This window comes from Caenorhabditis elegans, chromosome V (genome assembly GCF_000002985.6).
Source record: "Caenorhabditis elegans chromosome V".
Lineage (NCBI taxonomy): Eukaryota > Metazoa > Nematoda > Chromadorea > Rhabditida > Rhabditidae > Caenorhabditis > Caenorhabditis elegans.
The window spans coordinates 7,150,818-7,166,138 of record NC_003283.11 but is presented as its reverse complement, the minus strand read 5'-3'; the positions used below and the strand labels follow the sequence as shown (position 1 = coordinate 7,166,138).

The 15,321-nt window shown below is 33.8% G+C and overlaps 6 protein-coding genes across 7 annotated transcripts; 3 read left to right on the top strand and 3 right to left on the bottom strand.

The window, feature by feature from the left end:
* Positions 1-243: 243 nt before the first annotated feature.
* Positions 244-1,629, bottom strand: srh-83 (Serpentine Receptor, class H; the record flags this gene model as incomplete). Its single annotated transcript, NM_072418.1, has 4 exons — positions 244-455; positions 500-1,012; positions 1,256-1,414; positions 1,455-1,629. 4 exons carry the CDS (start codon positions 1,627-1,629, stop codon positions 244-246), a joined length of 1,059 nt encoding a protein of 352 aa, NP_504819.1.
* A 914-nt stretch (positions 1,630-2,543) lies between these two features.
* Positions 2,544-5,071, top strand: ugt-41 (glucuronosyltransferase). Its single transcript, NM_072417.5, has 10 exons — positions 2,544-2,723; positions 2,818-2,898; positions 2,948-3,086; positions 3,338-3,547; positions 3,593-3,732; positions 3,780-4,012; positions 4,119-4,255; positions 4,305-4,390; positions 4,438-4,670; positions 4,718-5,071. The coding sequence occupies exons 1-10, from the start codon at positions 2,574-2,576 to the stop codon at positions 4,890-4,892; spliced, it is 1,584 nt and encodes a 527-aa protein (NP_504818.2). The 5' UTR covers positions 2,544-2,573; the 3' UTR covers positions 4,893-5,071.
* Positions 5,072-5,122: 51 nt separating this feature from the next.
* str-204 (Serpentine receptor class r-10) lies at positions 5,123-6,448 on the bottom strand (the record flags this gene model as incomplete). The annotated part of the gene is made up of 4 exons (NM_072416.1): positions 5,123-5,262; positions 5,316-5,628; positions 5,757-6,112; positions 6,166-6,448. The coding sequence occupies 4 exons, from the start codon at positions 6,446-6,448 to the stop codon at positions 5,123-5,125; spliced, it is 1,092 nt and encodes a 363-aa protein (NP_504817.1).
* A 455-nt stretch (positions 6,449-6,903) lies between these two features.
* ugt-39 (glucuronosyltransferase) lies at positions 6,904-8,997 on the bottom strand. 2 transcript variants are annotated; one of them, NM_072415.4, is made up of 6 exons: positions 8,684-8,997; positions 8,328-8,637; positions 7,663-8,286; positions 7,514-7,599; positions 7,238-7,470; positions 6,943-7,193 (listed from the first exon to the last, which is right to left on the bottom strand). In NM_072415.4, exons 1-6 carry the CDS (start codon positions 8,825-8,827, stop codon positions 7,019-7,021), a joined length of 1,572 nt encoding a protein of 523 aa, NP_504816.2. In that variant the 5' UTR covers positions 8,828-8,997; the 3' UTR covers positions 6,943-7,018. The 2 variants fall into 2 exon arrangements, with proteins under 2 accessions (NP_001370646.1, NP_504816.2); NM_001383331.1 differs by having other exon boundaries at positions 6,904-7,193; positions 7,663-8,637; positions 8,684-8,944.
* Positions 8,998-9,959: 962 nt separating this feature from the next.
* On the top strand, positions 9,960-11,636 carry F10D2.10 (Hydrolase_4 domain-containing protein). Its single transcript, NM_072414.7, has 6 exons — positions 9,960-10,124; positions 10,467-10,620; positions 10,669-10,950; positions 11,068-11,189; positions 11,235-11,330; positions 11,390-11,636. Exons 1-6 carry the CDS (start codon positions 9,963-9,965, stop codon positions 11,573-11,575), a joined length of 1,002 nt encoding a protein of 333 aa, NP_504815.2. The 5' UTR covers positions 9,960-9,962; the 3' UTR covers positions 11,576-11,636.
* Positions 11,637-12,992: 1,356 nt separating this feature from the next.
* fat-7 (Delta(9)-fatty-acid desaturase fat-7) lies at positions 12,993-14,786 on the top strand. Its single transcript, NM_072413.7, has 5 exons — positions 12,993-13,124; positions 13,237-13,357; positions 13,596-13,932; positions 13,981-14,142; positions 14,413-14,786. Exons 1-5 carry the CDS (start codon positions 13,008-13,010, stop codon positions 14,690-14,692), a joined length of 1,017 nt encoding a protein of 338 aa, NP_504814.1. The 5' UTR covers positions 12,993-13,007; the 3' UTR covers positions 14,693-14,786.
* Positions 14,787-15,321: the final 535 nt, after the last annotated feature.

Here is a 15,321-nt window from a genome sequence, read left to right as displayed (position 1 = left end):
AAAACGTTTGTATTCGGTATTTGGAATTAAATTTCTATGTATTTATTTATTAAATTATTTATTCAAAAAACACTCAAAAAAGATATTGACGGTTTCCGAAAATTTTTAGAAAAAGTGAAAACGGTGGTTTTCCAAAGATAAAAATGTCCATTTTCTGAAAAAGAGCAGACAAACCTGAAATGAAAATTATTTATTAAAATGTTCCGATATATCTAGTAGAAAATATACGCTATTAAAAAAAACTTAATTTGTAACTGGAGACATAGAAACTTGTTTAATAGTAATTTGGGTTGCCATCACTGATTCATCTCGAACTTCCGAAGTCGATACACTTGTATCCAATTTTTTAAAGAAAGAAAAGATAAAATGCCGGTATGGAGCATGAATTAAAAGTACCATAAATGTGGATAACAAGTCGTGAAGTGATGCATGAAGTATTGATAAGTTAGTTAGAGCTTAATTAATTAAACTTTTTATTTTTCAAAGCAAAATTGAATACCTTGATTATAAAACTTGTATGATAAAGAAAGGAATATGTAGAGAACGGTAGGCATCATGAATCCCATTGGAATTGATATTTGTAAAATTATACTTGCAAAATATTTAACTTGCATTTGTCGTGTCTTTTTAGAAGCGAATGATCGTACCGAGACAAATAAATAATATACACAACACGCTAAGAAAAATACAATTTGAGCTATCTCTGTCAAGACACCAATCCCTGTGAATAGTGCCAGGAACGTGACGTAGTTCTCATCGATACACAATACAAAAACATCGGAAGCCGTGAAAAATTCTTGAGACGGGCATGGTATTTTGGTTAGAACTTGGAGTAGTGCGGAATTTTGATCTTCTGGTATGAAGAATAGTAAAGACATAGAATATATTAGACCCGATAGATAACGAACCAAATAATATATGATTTTAGTTCGGTTTTTAGTTATTTGGAATCTATTGAATAGAATTGAGTTGTGTCGGTTTTCCAAAAGCATTGTCATTGAGAATAACATCCCTGAAGAATTAAATTAAAAGAACGGCTCTTGAAAAAAGCGGCAGGTGGTAAAAATTCCAAATCAGCCTTAAAGCGCCGACGAGCGGAGATTATTCTGAATAAAAAACAGGCATCCGCCAGGCACGTATGCCTGATCCCTACACCGTTCCATTGGCACACTGGCTTCTATATTATAACGACCCGTTAATGTGTTTTTATAATAATCGACATATTTATATTTCTAGAATTCCAGGAAAAACTAACAATTTAAACTCTGAAACACAAGCCACACTTGGATTTTTGGAGGGACACGCAAAAAGTTGAGTAAACCGACAGAAAATCCTGAGAGAGTCGGGAAAAACAGATAGGGCGTAGCAAGTACATTGAGAAAAATGTCCACGAGACAAGTCCTGGAATACATTTCTCAAATAAAAAAATTTAAATAAAAAAATTCGATAGGAGCTCATTTCCTTTGGAGTTTTGTATAAAATACAGTATCCTCCAAAAATGTAGAAGGGTAGAGAAAATATAGTTATCGAATGAAACGTGTACGCAACTTCTTGCCAGGTGCACAGAAATGTGTCACATCTTGGACATTTCGTGTAGTTTGTCAAATAATATTCTCGAACAGAACCCATTTTTACAAATTGTGTTCTTGTGGTGTTCGCGTATTAACTTTTTATAGCTGTTTTTTACTTATAGGATGATTAAGAAAAAAGTTCCGGCTTTCTCAAAGTAAGGTAAATATTTTGAAAATAAAGAACTTGTAAAAGGATACAGCTAACTGATTAAAAACAAAAGACCCATGTTAGTTCACGCTCGGATTTGGAGTTCAGCTGGAGGGGAAAGAATTCAGCGTTGAAATATTTCAGTTGGAATTTCACCTGATATTATTTAAAAAATGTTATACGAAAATTGAAAAAGCGCCTCTTACCCCCTCTTCGCCCGCTTTCCTCTTGCCTACTGTGCAGTTTTTTGTCTTTACGGAGTTAACAAGTTGATAACCTGTTTAAGGACAACAGATAAAAACAGAGAAAATTAAAAACCACTATTGGCGATTTGAAATTTCCGTTCCCATTTTTCACTTTTCAATTTCAAATATGTACTTAACGGTTTCCGATCATTAACACGTAATCCATCATTTCTAGACAACAAGTCACACCAATGCCAATCAAAAGTGCAAACATGCTATAACGAATCTTTTTTTTCAATTAAACTGTTTACGATGGAAATTAGGATAGTGTCATAGCATTAATTTTCATTGTTCAAAAACAGAAAGAAGTCACAAAATCTTCACGTGAACATGTTTCGTTTCCATAAACAAATTGTATTTTCAAAGACAGCCGGGAATTTTCAGACCAATTCAGGTGACAACTATGGGCTACCACCCACCTAACTGTTTGTTCGCGATTATTCTGACTCACATCATGTTTTCAAAAGTGACTGTATAATTGGAGTGTAGCATAATCAACACAAACTACAGAATGGGAAATTTGTGACAGTATCAATCACATTAACAGATCTATAAAAGAGACTGGGAAAGTTGTTCAGAGACACAAATTCGTTGTCTACTTATCAAATCATGAACTTACTAATTATTTTGTTGCTTGTTCTTTCGATCTCGAATACTTCGGGATTCAACTATTTAGTAGTGTCTCCAGCTTTTGGACACAGCCATTCTACATTTATGGGAAAACTTGCTGATTCTCTAACAGAAGCTGGACATAATGTGGTACGTCTTAAATATTGAAATATGCTGAAAGTCTCAAAACCTTGAAAACAAAAACTAAAAGTATATTTGAGAACAGTTAATCAAATTTTTTCAGACAGTGCTCTCAATTATAATCTCATCCAAGTTTCGAAACATTTCCTACACAAAATCAACAAAAGACATAGTAGTCGTAGAGGTAAATTCAATTTGCATTTAATTTTTTTTCAATAAAAACTGCATCTCAGACAACAACAGAACAAGACCAACTAACCGAAAATATGGAAAATGACGATTTTGCAAGGTATTGGACTCAAGAAGGCACAATGTTGGAAACGATTCCCAGCTATTTAATGTTTCTCAAAATGGCTGAAGATGGCTATAAAAGTAAGTTAAATATGTGACAATGACATAAACAAGAAAAAAGAATTCATGAGCAACAAATTCCAAAAAGGGCATCATTTTTTAGTCAGATCTCTTTTTTTCTTGTTTCTGTCGTTTAACTGGAAAGCAATCGCTCGTAAAACGTTTCTCGAAAATTTTAAACATTCAGATTTATGAAACAGTTGTCATATTGACAACATCATATAACACCGCTTGAAAGATCTATGAAAAAATTTAAAAACCGTACTCTTCAGCTTTCCGAGACCATGCCCTACCGCAAATGGATTATCTGAAGAATAATCGACCTCAATACGATGCAGTTTTCTTCGAATCATTCTTTTTCATGGGGAAGGCAATTCAAGAATATCTCGAAATTCCAGTCTTCCTCCCAGTGACTTCAATCACACATGACTACAGATTTGCAGAACTTATTGGAGAACCTGTTAGCCCTAGTTATTTATCAGGCATTTGGATTAAAATTTTTCCTGTCAAACACTACTAATTTACAGGATACTTCACAAATTTTGGGAACATTATGAATTTCCAAGAGCGACTGACAAATACGATATCTTACTATCTTGGTCAAATTTTGATCGCATTTCCAAACTGGAAAACTCTTCAAGACCCATCAAAAGACTTGCTGGTCGAGGTAAGAAAGATCTTGAAACCAAAAGAGAGTTGTTTTCATAATTTCAGTCAGAATACCATCGTGCTCCATATGTATTCATAAACTCAAATCCTTATATAGACTTTCCACGTCCACTGCTTTCAAAAACTATCGAAATTGGTGGGATTACTGTAGATGTGAAGAAGCTCAAAAGTGAGAAAGTCGATGAAAAATGGGACAATATTCTCAAAAAGAGACCTCATAATGTGCTGATTTCTTTTGGATCAATGTTCAAATCGATTTATATGCCAGATTTTTATAAGTAAGTGAGCAATTATTTTCTGAATGTGTTTCATTCATCGAACTGTTATCTTCCCCCACTGAAATTTTCTTTTATATTGTTCAAAAACAAAAAATCTAATTTTCAGGGAAAATATGGTAAAAGTTATGAAATCCTTCAAAAACGTGTCTTTTATTTGGAAGTATGAATCAGAAGAAACCAGTTTTGCAAATGGAGCTGAAAATATAATTTTTAGCAAGTGGGTACCTCAAACGGCTCTTCTAGGTAAGTACTTAAAAATATCAAAAACCTTTTTGTCAGTCACTAATTTCAGCTGATTCCCGTCTCTCAGCATTTTTCACTCACGGAGGTCTTGGAAGTGTCAATGAGTTGAGCTACCTCGGAAAACCTGCGCTCTTGGTAAATAAGTGAAAAAATTACGAATACTCTAAGAATCCAAGTTTTAGTGCCCACTTTTTGCCGATCAAATTCGCAACTCAAAAATGCTCACTCGCCACAATGGATCAATTGAAATATCTAAATTTAATCTGGAAAACTATAATACCTTGCGATCTGCCTTGCATAGTATACTTTTCGCTGAAAGTTACTCGGAAAACGCAGAGAAATTGGCGAAAAAATTGGAATATCAGCCAACTAAACCTAAGGAATTGTTTGTTAGACATGCAGAGTTTGCAGCTCGGTACGTTTACAATAACATGTACAGTTAATAAAAACGTGGAATTCCAGATTTGGTGAGCAGCCGGCACAAGATAGTAATCTTCGAACTATGGGATTTGCCGCCTATTATTTATTAGATGTTATCGCATTCTTGACGAGTTTTGTTTTACTGGTAATATTTGTGGTATTCATAATGATTAGACAAATTGTAAAATTATTGACTATCAAATCAAAGCGGGATTAAATATTCTAGAGAAAAGTGTAGTGAATGTGAAAGTCTCAGAAAAATGTAGCAAATAAATACTTACCATGTAATGAACTAGGTAACAGTTACTACATTTTAAAACATTCTTCATTATTCACAATCCCTATTCTTTAAAAAAGCATTATCATTTTAATGAATAAATGTTTATTATGATCAACTGAATTCAAAATTTTATAAAAATTTGAAGCAAACACTACAATTGTTCCGAATTAAACTTGTGATTCTTGAATTATTGCATTACTTTGGGTAACTGCATCAGGTCCATCTTGAACAGTTGTTTCATCAATTTCAGGATTTACCGAATTTTTGGAACAGATTCCAAATTTTCGTGGCAACCATAAAATCCAATCTGAAATATTCAATGCTTGAATTTCAATTAATATTAATAAATTAATAACTAACTGAACACGACAGTTCTGTAATGTCCAATAATGAACATAGTGGGAAGTGGATCAAGCGTTGGGTAGAGAGCAATTGCCAATGGAGCGATTCCGCTGATGGATCCAAGATCAATGCAAAAGAACGCGGAAAAGTAAAGCGTAGAGACTGGAATATGCATTAAAACAATTGGGATGAGGGTTTGAGTGACAAGAGCAAAGTACAACTGCTTTTGAAGACGTCGATTCTTTTCAGACTTGCTAGTGTGTGGTACAAGAGAGTTGAGGATTGTGTAGCATTTTTTCCCAAAATAGATAATGGTTGCAATAGAAACATTCTGAAACATTTTCGGTTTAAAAATACGAAATCATTAAAAAAAAAGATTAGTCAATCTGATGGTCCACTCAACAATTCAATTCGACAATGAGCATTTCTTCAGATATCAAATAGTGTGTAAGAACTCACGATGATAACAGAGTTCACACCAATGCCAACAAAACTGGGCCAGTAGATTTCCAGATTTCCATTTTTGTCCAACTCATAAAAGTAGGGTGCAATGTATTCCACATCATCAATGCTTAAATTGAATTTTTCGTACAAATTATCTTTCACATAGATATCGGTAGACTCTCGTTTTGCACATGGCCAGTATGTGAGACAGCTCCAAATGAGTCCGAAAATTGCGGGTATCAAAAGCCAACCAATAATCTTCTTTGACTGGAACGTCTTCAGCAAGTCAGAACCTTTGGCGACCAGGTAACGATAAACAAAGTGAATACCAAAAATTGCCATTGAGCATCCATAAAATCCACAGTAAGCAGCTAAATAAATTATGTTTTATTAATTTGTTGTTCAATGAAAGGTGTAAACTTACAAAGTAAAATTCTGTGAACCCATCTTGGAATTGATGTCTTCTTCAGGTTAACTATAACTAAGAACGTGGATCCGTAGGCATGTGCGAATGGGGATACGATTACATCAATGATGGCATAGATGAGTTCAAAAACCGAAATGTAGATCATCAAGTACTTGTAAGCTCCAATTTCACTGGAGGAGTACTTGATGATCAAGTAGATCAGTAGGACATTGAGTGGGACCGCAGTGATGGCTGCATAGAATTGCACGGAATTTTGAATTTCATCCCACGAAACGGGCATTTCAAAATATTTAAAGCAGAAATGAGAGAAGCTTCCGACTGATAGCAGTATTACCTAGCAATATGCCTGAGTAACTGAGATTGAGAGCCGATTAGAAATCCCAAAGGACCTTGCTAATTGGAATTTCACAATAACATTACATGCTTCTCGATAAAAAATAATGATATGTTTTTCCCAATTGTAACATTCGAATCTCCCAGTGGGTAATATTTAATTCATTGCGGTTAAGAACACTGCGGATTTCATGTAAAAAGCATCAAAAAAATATATTTGAGGACTTAATATGCTTGTTTTCTTATCGTTAATTAGCATTTACGGATTTTCGACTGAACACATTTATAACTACATAACGCTCTTTTCATACATGAAGATTATTAGGCTTTTGGAGCTATTTTTAGGCGAGAATATTTATCAGGTTTTCATTTCAAGTTTTATTCGCGTTTTGATTGCTTCCATTCGTATTCATTCTCTGGTTGTTGAAATTCAGAATAAGATCCGGAAAATATGAAACACTTCCTTGTTCGAAAATTTTAGAAGTAACAAAAATACAAACATTTGAAAAACTATAAATTATTCAATTTTTCCCTTTACTGAAGTTTTGTTACATAGAATTTTAAACATTTTCGTTATCACAAAAACTACAGCTATCAACACAACCATACTAATAGCTGCAACATCAATAAGGAAATATTCAATAAACGTCATTTTTCTCGAGTATGGATCCAGTGATGGTAAGCGACCAAATCTATAATTTCAAAATTATGTTGCCATCAGTTAGAAAACACATACCTTGCTGCAAATTCTGCATGTTTCACCATCATTTCTTTGGGTTTAATTGGCTGATTCTCGAGCTGTTCTGCTAATTTTAGAGCATTTTTTGCATACGAAGAATCAAATAAGATTGCTTGAAAAGCGTTGACAATTTTTTCAGAATCTCCTAGATCATATTTCGATAACTCAATTGATCCATTGTGACGGACCAGCATTTTTGCATTTCTCATTTGGTCGAACAGTTGTGGACACTGAAATATTACAATTTTTCAAATTAAAATTATACGGGCATACCAAAATGGCAGGTTTTCCCAAGTAGCTTAGTTCATTAATACTTCCAAGTCCAGCGTGAGTAAGGAAAGCAGAGAGACGGGAGTCAGCTGAAATAGAATAACTGAATTTTAGTTTTTATGTCTTGAATAACCGAAGGAATACAAACTTACCAAGAAGAGCAGTTTGTGGAACCCATTTTGCAAAATGAATATTTTCAATTCCTTTTGCGAATTCGTCAGAACTATCATCTTCATACTTCCAAATAAATGTTACATTTTTGAACTTTTCCATTGCATTTTTCAATGCTATTTTATTTTTGAATGGCATATCCTTTGAGTACAACATTGATCCAAATGACACTAACATTGTTTTTTCTCTCAACTTGAGAATTTCTGACCATGTTTCATCAAGTTTTTGACTTCTCAATTCATTTGAATCAACTGATATTCCTCCAATTTGAATTGTTTTTGTGAGAGTTGGCCTTGGAAAATCAACAAATGGATTAGAGTTGAGGAATACAAATGATGCCTCGGGAACGATAGATCTTATATCAATTGGATTGTATGGAGGTTTGAAAGATCTATGTGTGGGGTATCCAATCATAAAATCAAAATATGGAACCATGAATGCATTGAATGCTCTTTCAGTTATTGATAGTTTATCACCAAATGGAGATAAGCAGTCTGAAACAACACTTGGCATAACTGGTTCACCAATTTCTATTGCCAAAGAAGTATCGTGAGCAACAGAGACAGAGGGTATAAATGTTGGAATTTCCAGATAATCCATAAGTGCTGAAAACTTACTTCAAATTAAAATTCTCGAAATAACTTACGATATGCAGAGTATATGTACGCTTCGAAAATTATAACATCGAATTTCCGTTTCTTCAATTCATTTAGAATTCCGACATTGTCCTTCATCACTGTTCCCTGCTCGTTATACATTTTTTGAAAAATCCGAACAACCGGTATAATCTCTGTGGCCGTTGAGTCTTCTGTCCAATACCTGACAAAATCTCCTGTACTCATTTGTTCTCCATATTCTTTCAGCTTCTTTGATGGCTTCATGTGGACAACATCTTTCGTTGATTTTGTGTAGCTAACATTTCGATATTTTTCAACGATTGTTGGAGTGAAAAATGTCTGAATACTAGTTTCGAATTACATCGTTTTGCAGTGAAAATCATACCACATTATGACCAGCATCAGTTAATGAATCAGCGATAGTGGCGAAAAATTTCGAATGACTATGAGCAAACAATGGGCAAAATACTAGAAAATTAAATGATGACACATTTCCAAAAAATAAAAATAATATAAACAACAGACGCATTTTATGATACTTTCCATGAACAGATGATAAAGAATCAAACCAAATGTTCAATACGAAAAAATACGAAATAGCGGGCGAAAACTGATAGATACTTGGAAGGGTGTTGTGCGGGTCATCATAGGTATTTAATTGTCTTATCATAGATTTTCTGTCTTCTATTTTTTGTCTCATGTTGTCGTACAAGGAGAAGAGTCTGGAAAAAGTATGTTCAAATACTCTCACAAACCACGGATACTTGTGAAAATTAAATAAATCTGAGCACCGAGTATTAAAATTTCAATTGAACATGTAATGTGTTTTAGCTGATCCACTCCCGTTGCACAGTATCACAGGGACTACTATGGAGCTCTGTAAATAAACTGTTTCATAGAGTTTATTTATGATCTACCAAAAGAATTGGACTCCTTCCCACTCTGTCTGACAATATATGCGGAAGATTGTAAAAAAAGTTCATCGGTACATCATAATTTAATTTTGTGAAAAAAATGTCCAACGTATTTTTTCAATAATGTACTAGTTGGAACCTGAAAAATAACTGAAAAGTAAGATTAGACTTCAACAAAAATTTCATCGGTTATTAAATTTTTATATGATCGTTAAAAAAAGATTGAATGATTGAGAATTAATGCCGGCATGATAATAATGAATTTTGTAGTTAGTCGTCTAAGAACGCAATAATTTGTCATTTCCCAAACGTTTTTGTGCACTTAGATAAATTCAAATTTTTATAGGAAAAAGGCTCTAAAGGAAAGTATTTTCACAGATTCTAAACGGGATTTTATACTGTTTAGGAACTTTTTGGGGATTTCACAAATTGCAATATGCCTTCACCCATTAGAGCAAATTTTGAAAAGCACTACTGATCAGTTTTCCATATTTTAGTGTTGCTGTTTTTGTGACATCTTTTTTTCATAAGTTCCAATAATTAAATCAGTAAATTTTTTTCACATGAAAACGTTGAATATTATACAAAATATAAAACGTTTACGTAATAACGAGAACACGGGCTGCCCTGCTCGCCAGCTGTTTGACACTATACGTAAGACTACACATAAGAATCCAATTACACGGAGGGAGATGATCATTCATTCTAAAAAAGTGGTCTGTTCATTCGGCCATTCTATCGTTTACTCTCATGGCCGCCCTGCAGTTTAGTAGTAACGCCTTGAAAAGAGTCGTTCTTGGATCACAATTCAGAAGTTTTGCTAGCAAGATGACCGAGCCGAATATGCACAGAAAACTTGTAAAGTTTCAAGCGGAAAATGGGAAGCAGGTTGAGGTTCAGGCTGTTTATGAGGTAGGGTATTTTGCATTTGATTGTGTGTTTTTTTTTTCAAATTTTTTTTCAAAAACCACTAAAATTATTTTGAATACAGATAGTCTTTAAGATTACGTTAAAAATTTTTTAGTTGCTATTTCTACGGTGCTTTGAATTTTTGTATTTTAGATAATGTGTTTTTTAAAAATTATTTTTTTTACAAAACAACTTCATTTCCATCGAACATCAATAACTAATTTGAAAAAGAAAGTTTGAAAAACTAAAAGTTTGGAAAAAATCAATAAAAAACAAGAGCATAAAATATCATACATACTTTGTCCAAATTTCAAACGAAATTTATTTATAACATCTGCATTTCAGGATTCCCTTTCCACCGGCTCATCAGTGGGTACTGTAGTTGCTTTCCATGGCTCTCCTGGATCTCACAACGATTTCAAGTACATTAGACAACAATTTGATGAAGCTGGAATCAGATTCATTGGCCTCAACTATCCAGGATTCAAACAAACTGATGGTCAGTGAATACAGACATTCTAATTTTAACATTTGTTTCCATTTTCAGGTTACCCCGGTCAAGGACACTGCAACAAGGAGCGCCAAAACTATACAGACGCTTTTTTGAAGTCCGCGGATCTTTCCGGAAAAGTGATATTCCTTGCACACAGCAGAGGATGCGAGAATGCTCTTATGACGGCAACAACCTTTCCGGCTCATGGACTTGTAATGATGAATCCATTAGGATTGAGGAAGCATAAATCGATTCGTCCGTTGTCAAGACTTGAGCGCATCGAATGGGTTTATGATATGCTGCCAAAGTTTCTGGCCGACGCGATGATCTATAGAAGTGGGTGAAAATAACTTTTTTCATAATAGCGTGAAAAATCTGACACAGTTTTACATGTAGTATTAAAATTGTAAATAAACGTAGTTATTTATTGAAAAAATATTTATCATATTTCAGTGTACCTCTCCTTTGGTCTGAAAGTTCAAGACGGAGAGGAGGCGATCAGCGCATTGCGTTCAGTTATTCGTTGTGGCCTTGAGACGACTCTGCCGAACATTCACAAGCTCCGTGAGCAAGATGTATGTCTCATTTCAAGTTTTGAGCTAACTTCGAACTAATTTCAGACCAAGACCTTCATTATTTTTGCCGGAAAGGATCTCATTTGTGAGGATGAAATTGTGTTTGAGGCGCTGAAAGAGTACAGGGATTTAGTTCATTTCGTGAGTTTTCAAATTTTAGATGTTACTTAAAGCTAATAAACTTACCGCTTTAATTTCAGGATTACGACTCGGAAATTCCAACTGATGATTATGGAAAAATCCTGAAGACGTTTGACTCTGAAAAGGGAGCTTCTGTTTTTGTGGCAAAGGATACTCATTTTCAAAACAAGAAACGCGCCGATTTGGTGGCAGAGGTTGTGAAAAAGATTTTTGATGCGGAAGGGACGGGTAAAAACAAATTGTGAATGGATTTATGAACTTGATTGTAGATAAAAAAGTTTTGAAAATAAATAATTTTTTCAATTGGTTATACAGCATTTATTAAATTTGTTTGAATCATATGAACATCTCATGTATGTATAATAATAATAATGTAGAAAATACTCACACCACACATAATAAAAGCTATACAGACCTACAGCTGACCCGGTTATCCTATTCTCATCTATTGGGTTTTAAATGTGCATTGCGCACGGGTCTACTAATGAAATGTCCAAGTGGTCCGAATAATAAGAAAAACATCACAAACTAAAACATGTAAAGAATGACTACTTGGACTATTATCTGAAAGTTATGTGTAGTTTAGGAAACACTGTGTTTTTTTCCATTCGTTTAACTGTTTTATGATTTTTCAAATTTTGCCACCAACCGTCTGGTGGAAATTCTTGTGTGATAAAATATAATTTTTTTAATTCTATATGGATCAATACTTTATTCTTATCTTTGTCCATTATTGATCAAGCTACACGTATTACCTGTAGTTTGCTTCTTCTCATTTGTAGCTGACCATTTTCCGATTTGTAGCAATTATCAGCCGACTTTTTTTTTCTAAATCGCTCGCCCCATTGAAATACTTGTCAGCAAGAATGGTTACAACTACTGGAATTGAAATATCATACTTTTCCTATTAGTCTTGCATCTGGTTTGGCTTAACTGGCTTACTAGGTCTATCATAAATCCTGAGGTTGTTTGAAACAATTATGAGTATTTCCATGGGTGTTTGGAGTGATCATGCACCAAAATCTTACATTTAAAGAAAACAATATTTTTTGAGTTGCATACCAAGCCAGAAGCGAGGATTTTCAGATTTTACATCAAACATCACATCAGATTATCTGTTTTCATTGTTTCCTATCAGGCTTTCAGAGACTTTGTTAGGCATTTTAAAGAAAATGATAGATAGCAATCGGCTAAAAATAACAATATTTAAAATGTACGACTGGACATACACGAAAATTATTTGAAGTCTGTACAAGTTTGTGTAGCACGAAGTATTCGACTTGGCAAGTGATATATGATTGATTTGCCGAAATAAAAACAGATTTACTGAAAAAATCACAATTTATCATCTTCGCATTTAATTTTTCATTTGTTCCTATTCCTTACGCAACAATTCTGCTACACGTTGAAAAAATGGAATGATTTCAAACGATTCGGAGGGCAAAGAGTCTTCTATTGCGTAGTGTAGCAGAAAACTTTACTCCGCCCATTTCTCAACTAAGAAAGTGATCAGATCTATGTTTGATTATAAAAGCCCTTTTGAACTCCGTTTAACAGAATTCATATTTGAATTTTTGTTCTCTCATCTTCAGCCATTCAGAATAACTTGTTATGCTTTTCCTGACCTCTTCACTAATTATCGTAAATATTAATACTTTTCAGAAAACAAACGGTAAAATGACGGTAAAAACTCGCGCGAGCATTGCCAAGAAGATTGAAAAAGATGGTTTGGACTCTCAATACCTGTTCATGGATCCAAATGAAGTCCTGCAAGTCCAAGAGGAGAGCAAAAAAGTAAGCTAGTTTTTGAGAGCGAAATTCAGATTAGATTCTCAATATGAAATTTTAAAAAAATTAAACAATACCATGAGCTAACTGAATTCAGAATCTATTTCCCTTATTCCAGATTCCATACAAAATGGAAATAGTGTGGCGTAACGTGGCTCTCTTTGCTGCTCTGCACGTCGCCGCAGCCATTGGACTTTACGAGCTTGTCTTCCATGCTAAATGGCAAACGGCCGTCTTCTGTAAGTTCCCCCAAGCATTATTTTTGTGTCCGGAAACTAGTATTACTTGTCACACTAATAGAGAAATAAACTACTGGATTTTGAAAACCAAAAAACTGTATATGAAAAGAAACATTTACGATGTCTGTACATTTTGAATGAAAAGTTTATTTTTTTTAACTGATTGCAATTGAACAGAAACAAATATTTCGATTAGTGATAAACGAGTGATAAAACCAGTTGTATATTTAATTTTCAGCATTTGCTCTCTATGTGTTCTCAGGATTCGGTATCACAGCTGGAGCCCATCGTCTCTGGTCTCATAAATCATACAAGGCAACCACACCAATGAGAATCTTTTTGATGCTCTTGAACAACATTGCTCTTCAAAACGACATCATTGAATGGGCTCGTGATCATCGTTGCCATCACAAGTGGACTGATACAGATGCTGATCCACATAACACCACCCGTGGATTCTTCTTCACTCACATGGGATGGCTTCTTGTGCGTAAGCATCCACAAGTTAAGGAGCATGGAGGCAAACTCGACCTATCTGATCTATTTAGCGATCCAGTTCTTGTATTCCAGAGAAAGTAAGTTAGGTTGAAATAAATAAAAAATATGTCAATTTTTTATTTCAGGCACTATTTCCCACTGGTCATTTTGTTTTGTTTCATTCTTCCAACAATTATCCCCGTTTATTTCTGGAAGGAGACAGCATTCATTGCGTTTTACGTAGCTGGAACATTCCGTTATTGTTTCACACTTCACGCCACTTGGTGCATCAACAGCGCTGCTCACTAGTAAGTTCACTTTATTTTTATAGATTCGGGGTCGTTTTACAATTTATTACCCAGTGCAAAACAAAAATTTAAATTTAAAATCTTCAAGTGTTTAGCGGGACCAAAACAAAGAAAATAGGTAAGTTCGCTGTCAAAATTTCTGTGATGACTTGGTCTAAATTAAAGTTTTTAAAATACAAATGTTTTGTTTTTAAGTTTACGGTAAAACTGTTTTCTTTTCATCGTTAGAAAAATAAATCAAGCTTGAAATTATTAAATTAAAATTTTCAGTTTTGGTTGGAAGCCATACGATACTTCTGTTTCCGCCGTTGAGAACGTCTTTACCACAGTTGTAGCCGTTGGTGAAGGAGGTCACAATTTCCACCACACATTCCCACAAGACTACAGAGCATCTGAATATTCATTGATATACAATTGGACCCGTGTTCTTATTGATACTGCAGCTGTTCTTGGTCTTGTCTACGATAGAAAAACAATTGCCGATGAGTTTATCAGCCGGCAGGTTGCCAATCACGGAAGTGAAGAATCAAGAAAAAAATCGATCATGTAAATTCATTATCATTACGCGTTGGTTGTCCATAAAAGTTTTAATTGAAGCAAAAAATAATTAATTTATTCCTGAATAAATTTGGTTAATTCTATGTATAAACATCCCACTTTAAAATTTTTGAAAAATCAGTAGAAAAGTAAACGAAAAAAGTTTATTTCAAAGTTTGTATAAATCAGACAATGGTTTTGATATTTTTCATAAAAACGAATATTTCAATCATAATGATGTAATTTTTTGCAAAAAGAGTTCTGCTTGTTCTTCTACGTTCTAATTTTCGTTTCTGATACATACAACTCTGAAAACGAGTTATTATTCTCAAAGTTTCAGAAAGTATTGATCAAAAAGTATTAAAACGGGATATTTTTGATGTTTTTTTTAAATTTTAGGCTATTGAAAATAAACATGTAAAAATTTAATTTAAAAAAAATTAAACATTTTTACAAATTTTTAGTATAAATTTTCAGACAGTTTTTTTGCCGGCTCATTAAATCAGAAAAATTTTATGATATGACAATGAGAATTTTTTGAAGTTCGTTTGTACTCCTTTGAAAACAATATGAGCGCCTCTGGATTTTTTATTGGGTTGACATAAAAGACAATGTTAAAAATTGTTTATCTAATCAGACCTA

What these genes read in the sequence shown, in the direction of transcription:
- ugt-41 (NM_072417.5), top strand. Translation starts at nt 2,574, where the DNA reads ATGAACTTACTAATTATTTTGTTGCTTGTTCTTTCGATCTCGAATACT. An exon ending in CAAAAGACTTGCTGGTCGAG is followed by an intron (nt 3,733 to 3,779) that starts GTAAGAAAGATC and finishes TCATAATTTCAG; the next exon opens with TCAGAATACCATCGTGCTCC. An exon ending in CATGCAGAGTTTGCAGCTCG is followed by an intron (nt 4,671 to 4,717) that starts GTACGTTTACAA and finishes GTGGAATTCCAG; the next exon opens with ATTTGGTGAGCAGCCGGCAC.
- ugt-39 (NM_072415.4), bottom strand. Translation starts at nt 8,827, where the DNA reads ATGCGTCTGTTGTTTATATTATTTTTATTTTTTGGAAATGTGTCATCA. An exon ending in GTACATATACTCTGCATATC is followed by an intron (nt 8,287 to 8,327) that starts GTAAGTTATTTC and finishes GTAAGTTTTCAG; the next exon opens with CACTTATGGATTATCTGGAA. An exon ending in TGGGAAAACCTGCCATTTTG is followed by an intron (nt 7,471 to 7,513) that starts GTATGCCCGTAT and finishes GTAATATTTCAG; the next exon opens with TGTCCACAACTGTTCGACCA.
- F10D2.10 (NM_072414.7), top strand. Translation starts at nt 9,963, where the DNA reads ATGGCCGCCCTGCAGTTTAGTAGTAACGCCTTGAAAAGAGTCGTTCTT. An exon ending in AGGTTCAGGCTGTTTATGAG is followed by an intron (nt 10,125 to 10,466) that starts GTAGGGTATTTT and finishes TCTGCATTTCAG; the next exon opens with GATTCCCTTTCCACCGGCTC. An exon ending in ACAAGCTCCGTGAGCAAGAT is followed by an intron (nt 11,190 to 11,234) that starts GTATGTCTCATT and finishes AACTAATTTCAG; the next exon opens with ACCAAGACCTTCATTATTTT.
- fat-7 (NM_072413.7), top strand. Translation starts at nt 13,008, where the DNA reads ATGACGGTAAAAACTCGCGCGAGCATTGCCAAGAAGATTGAAAAAGAT. An exon ending in TCCAAGAGGAGAGCAAAAAA is followed by an intron (nt 13,125 to 13,236) that starts GTAAGCTAGTTT and finishes CCCTTATTCCAG; the next exon opens with ATTCCATACAAAATGGAAAT. An exon ending in ATCAACAGCGCTGCTCACTA is followed by an intron (nt 14,143 to 14,412) that starts GTAAGTTCACTT and finishes TAAAATTTTCAG; the next exon opens with TTTTGGTTGGAAGCCATACG.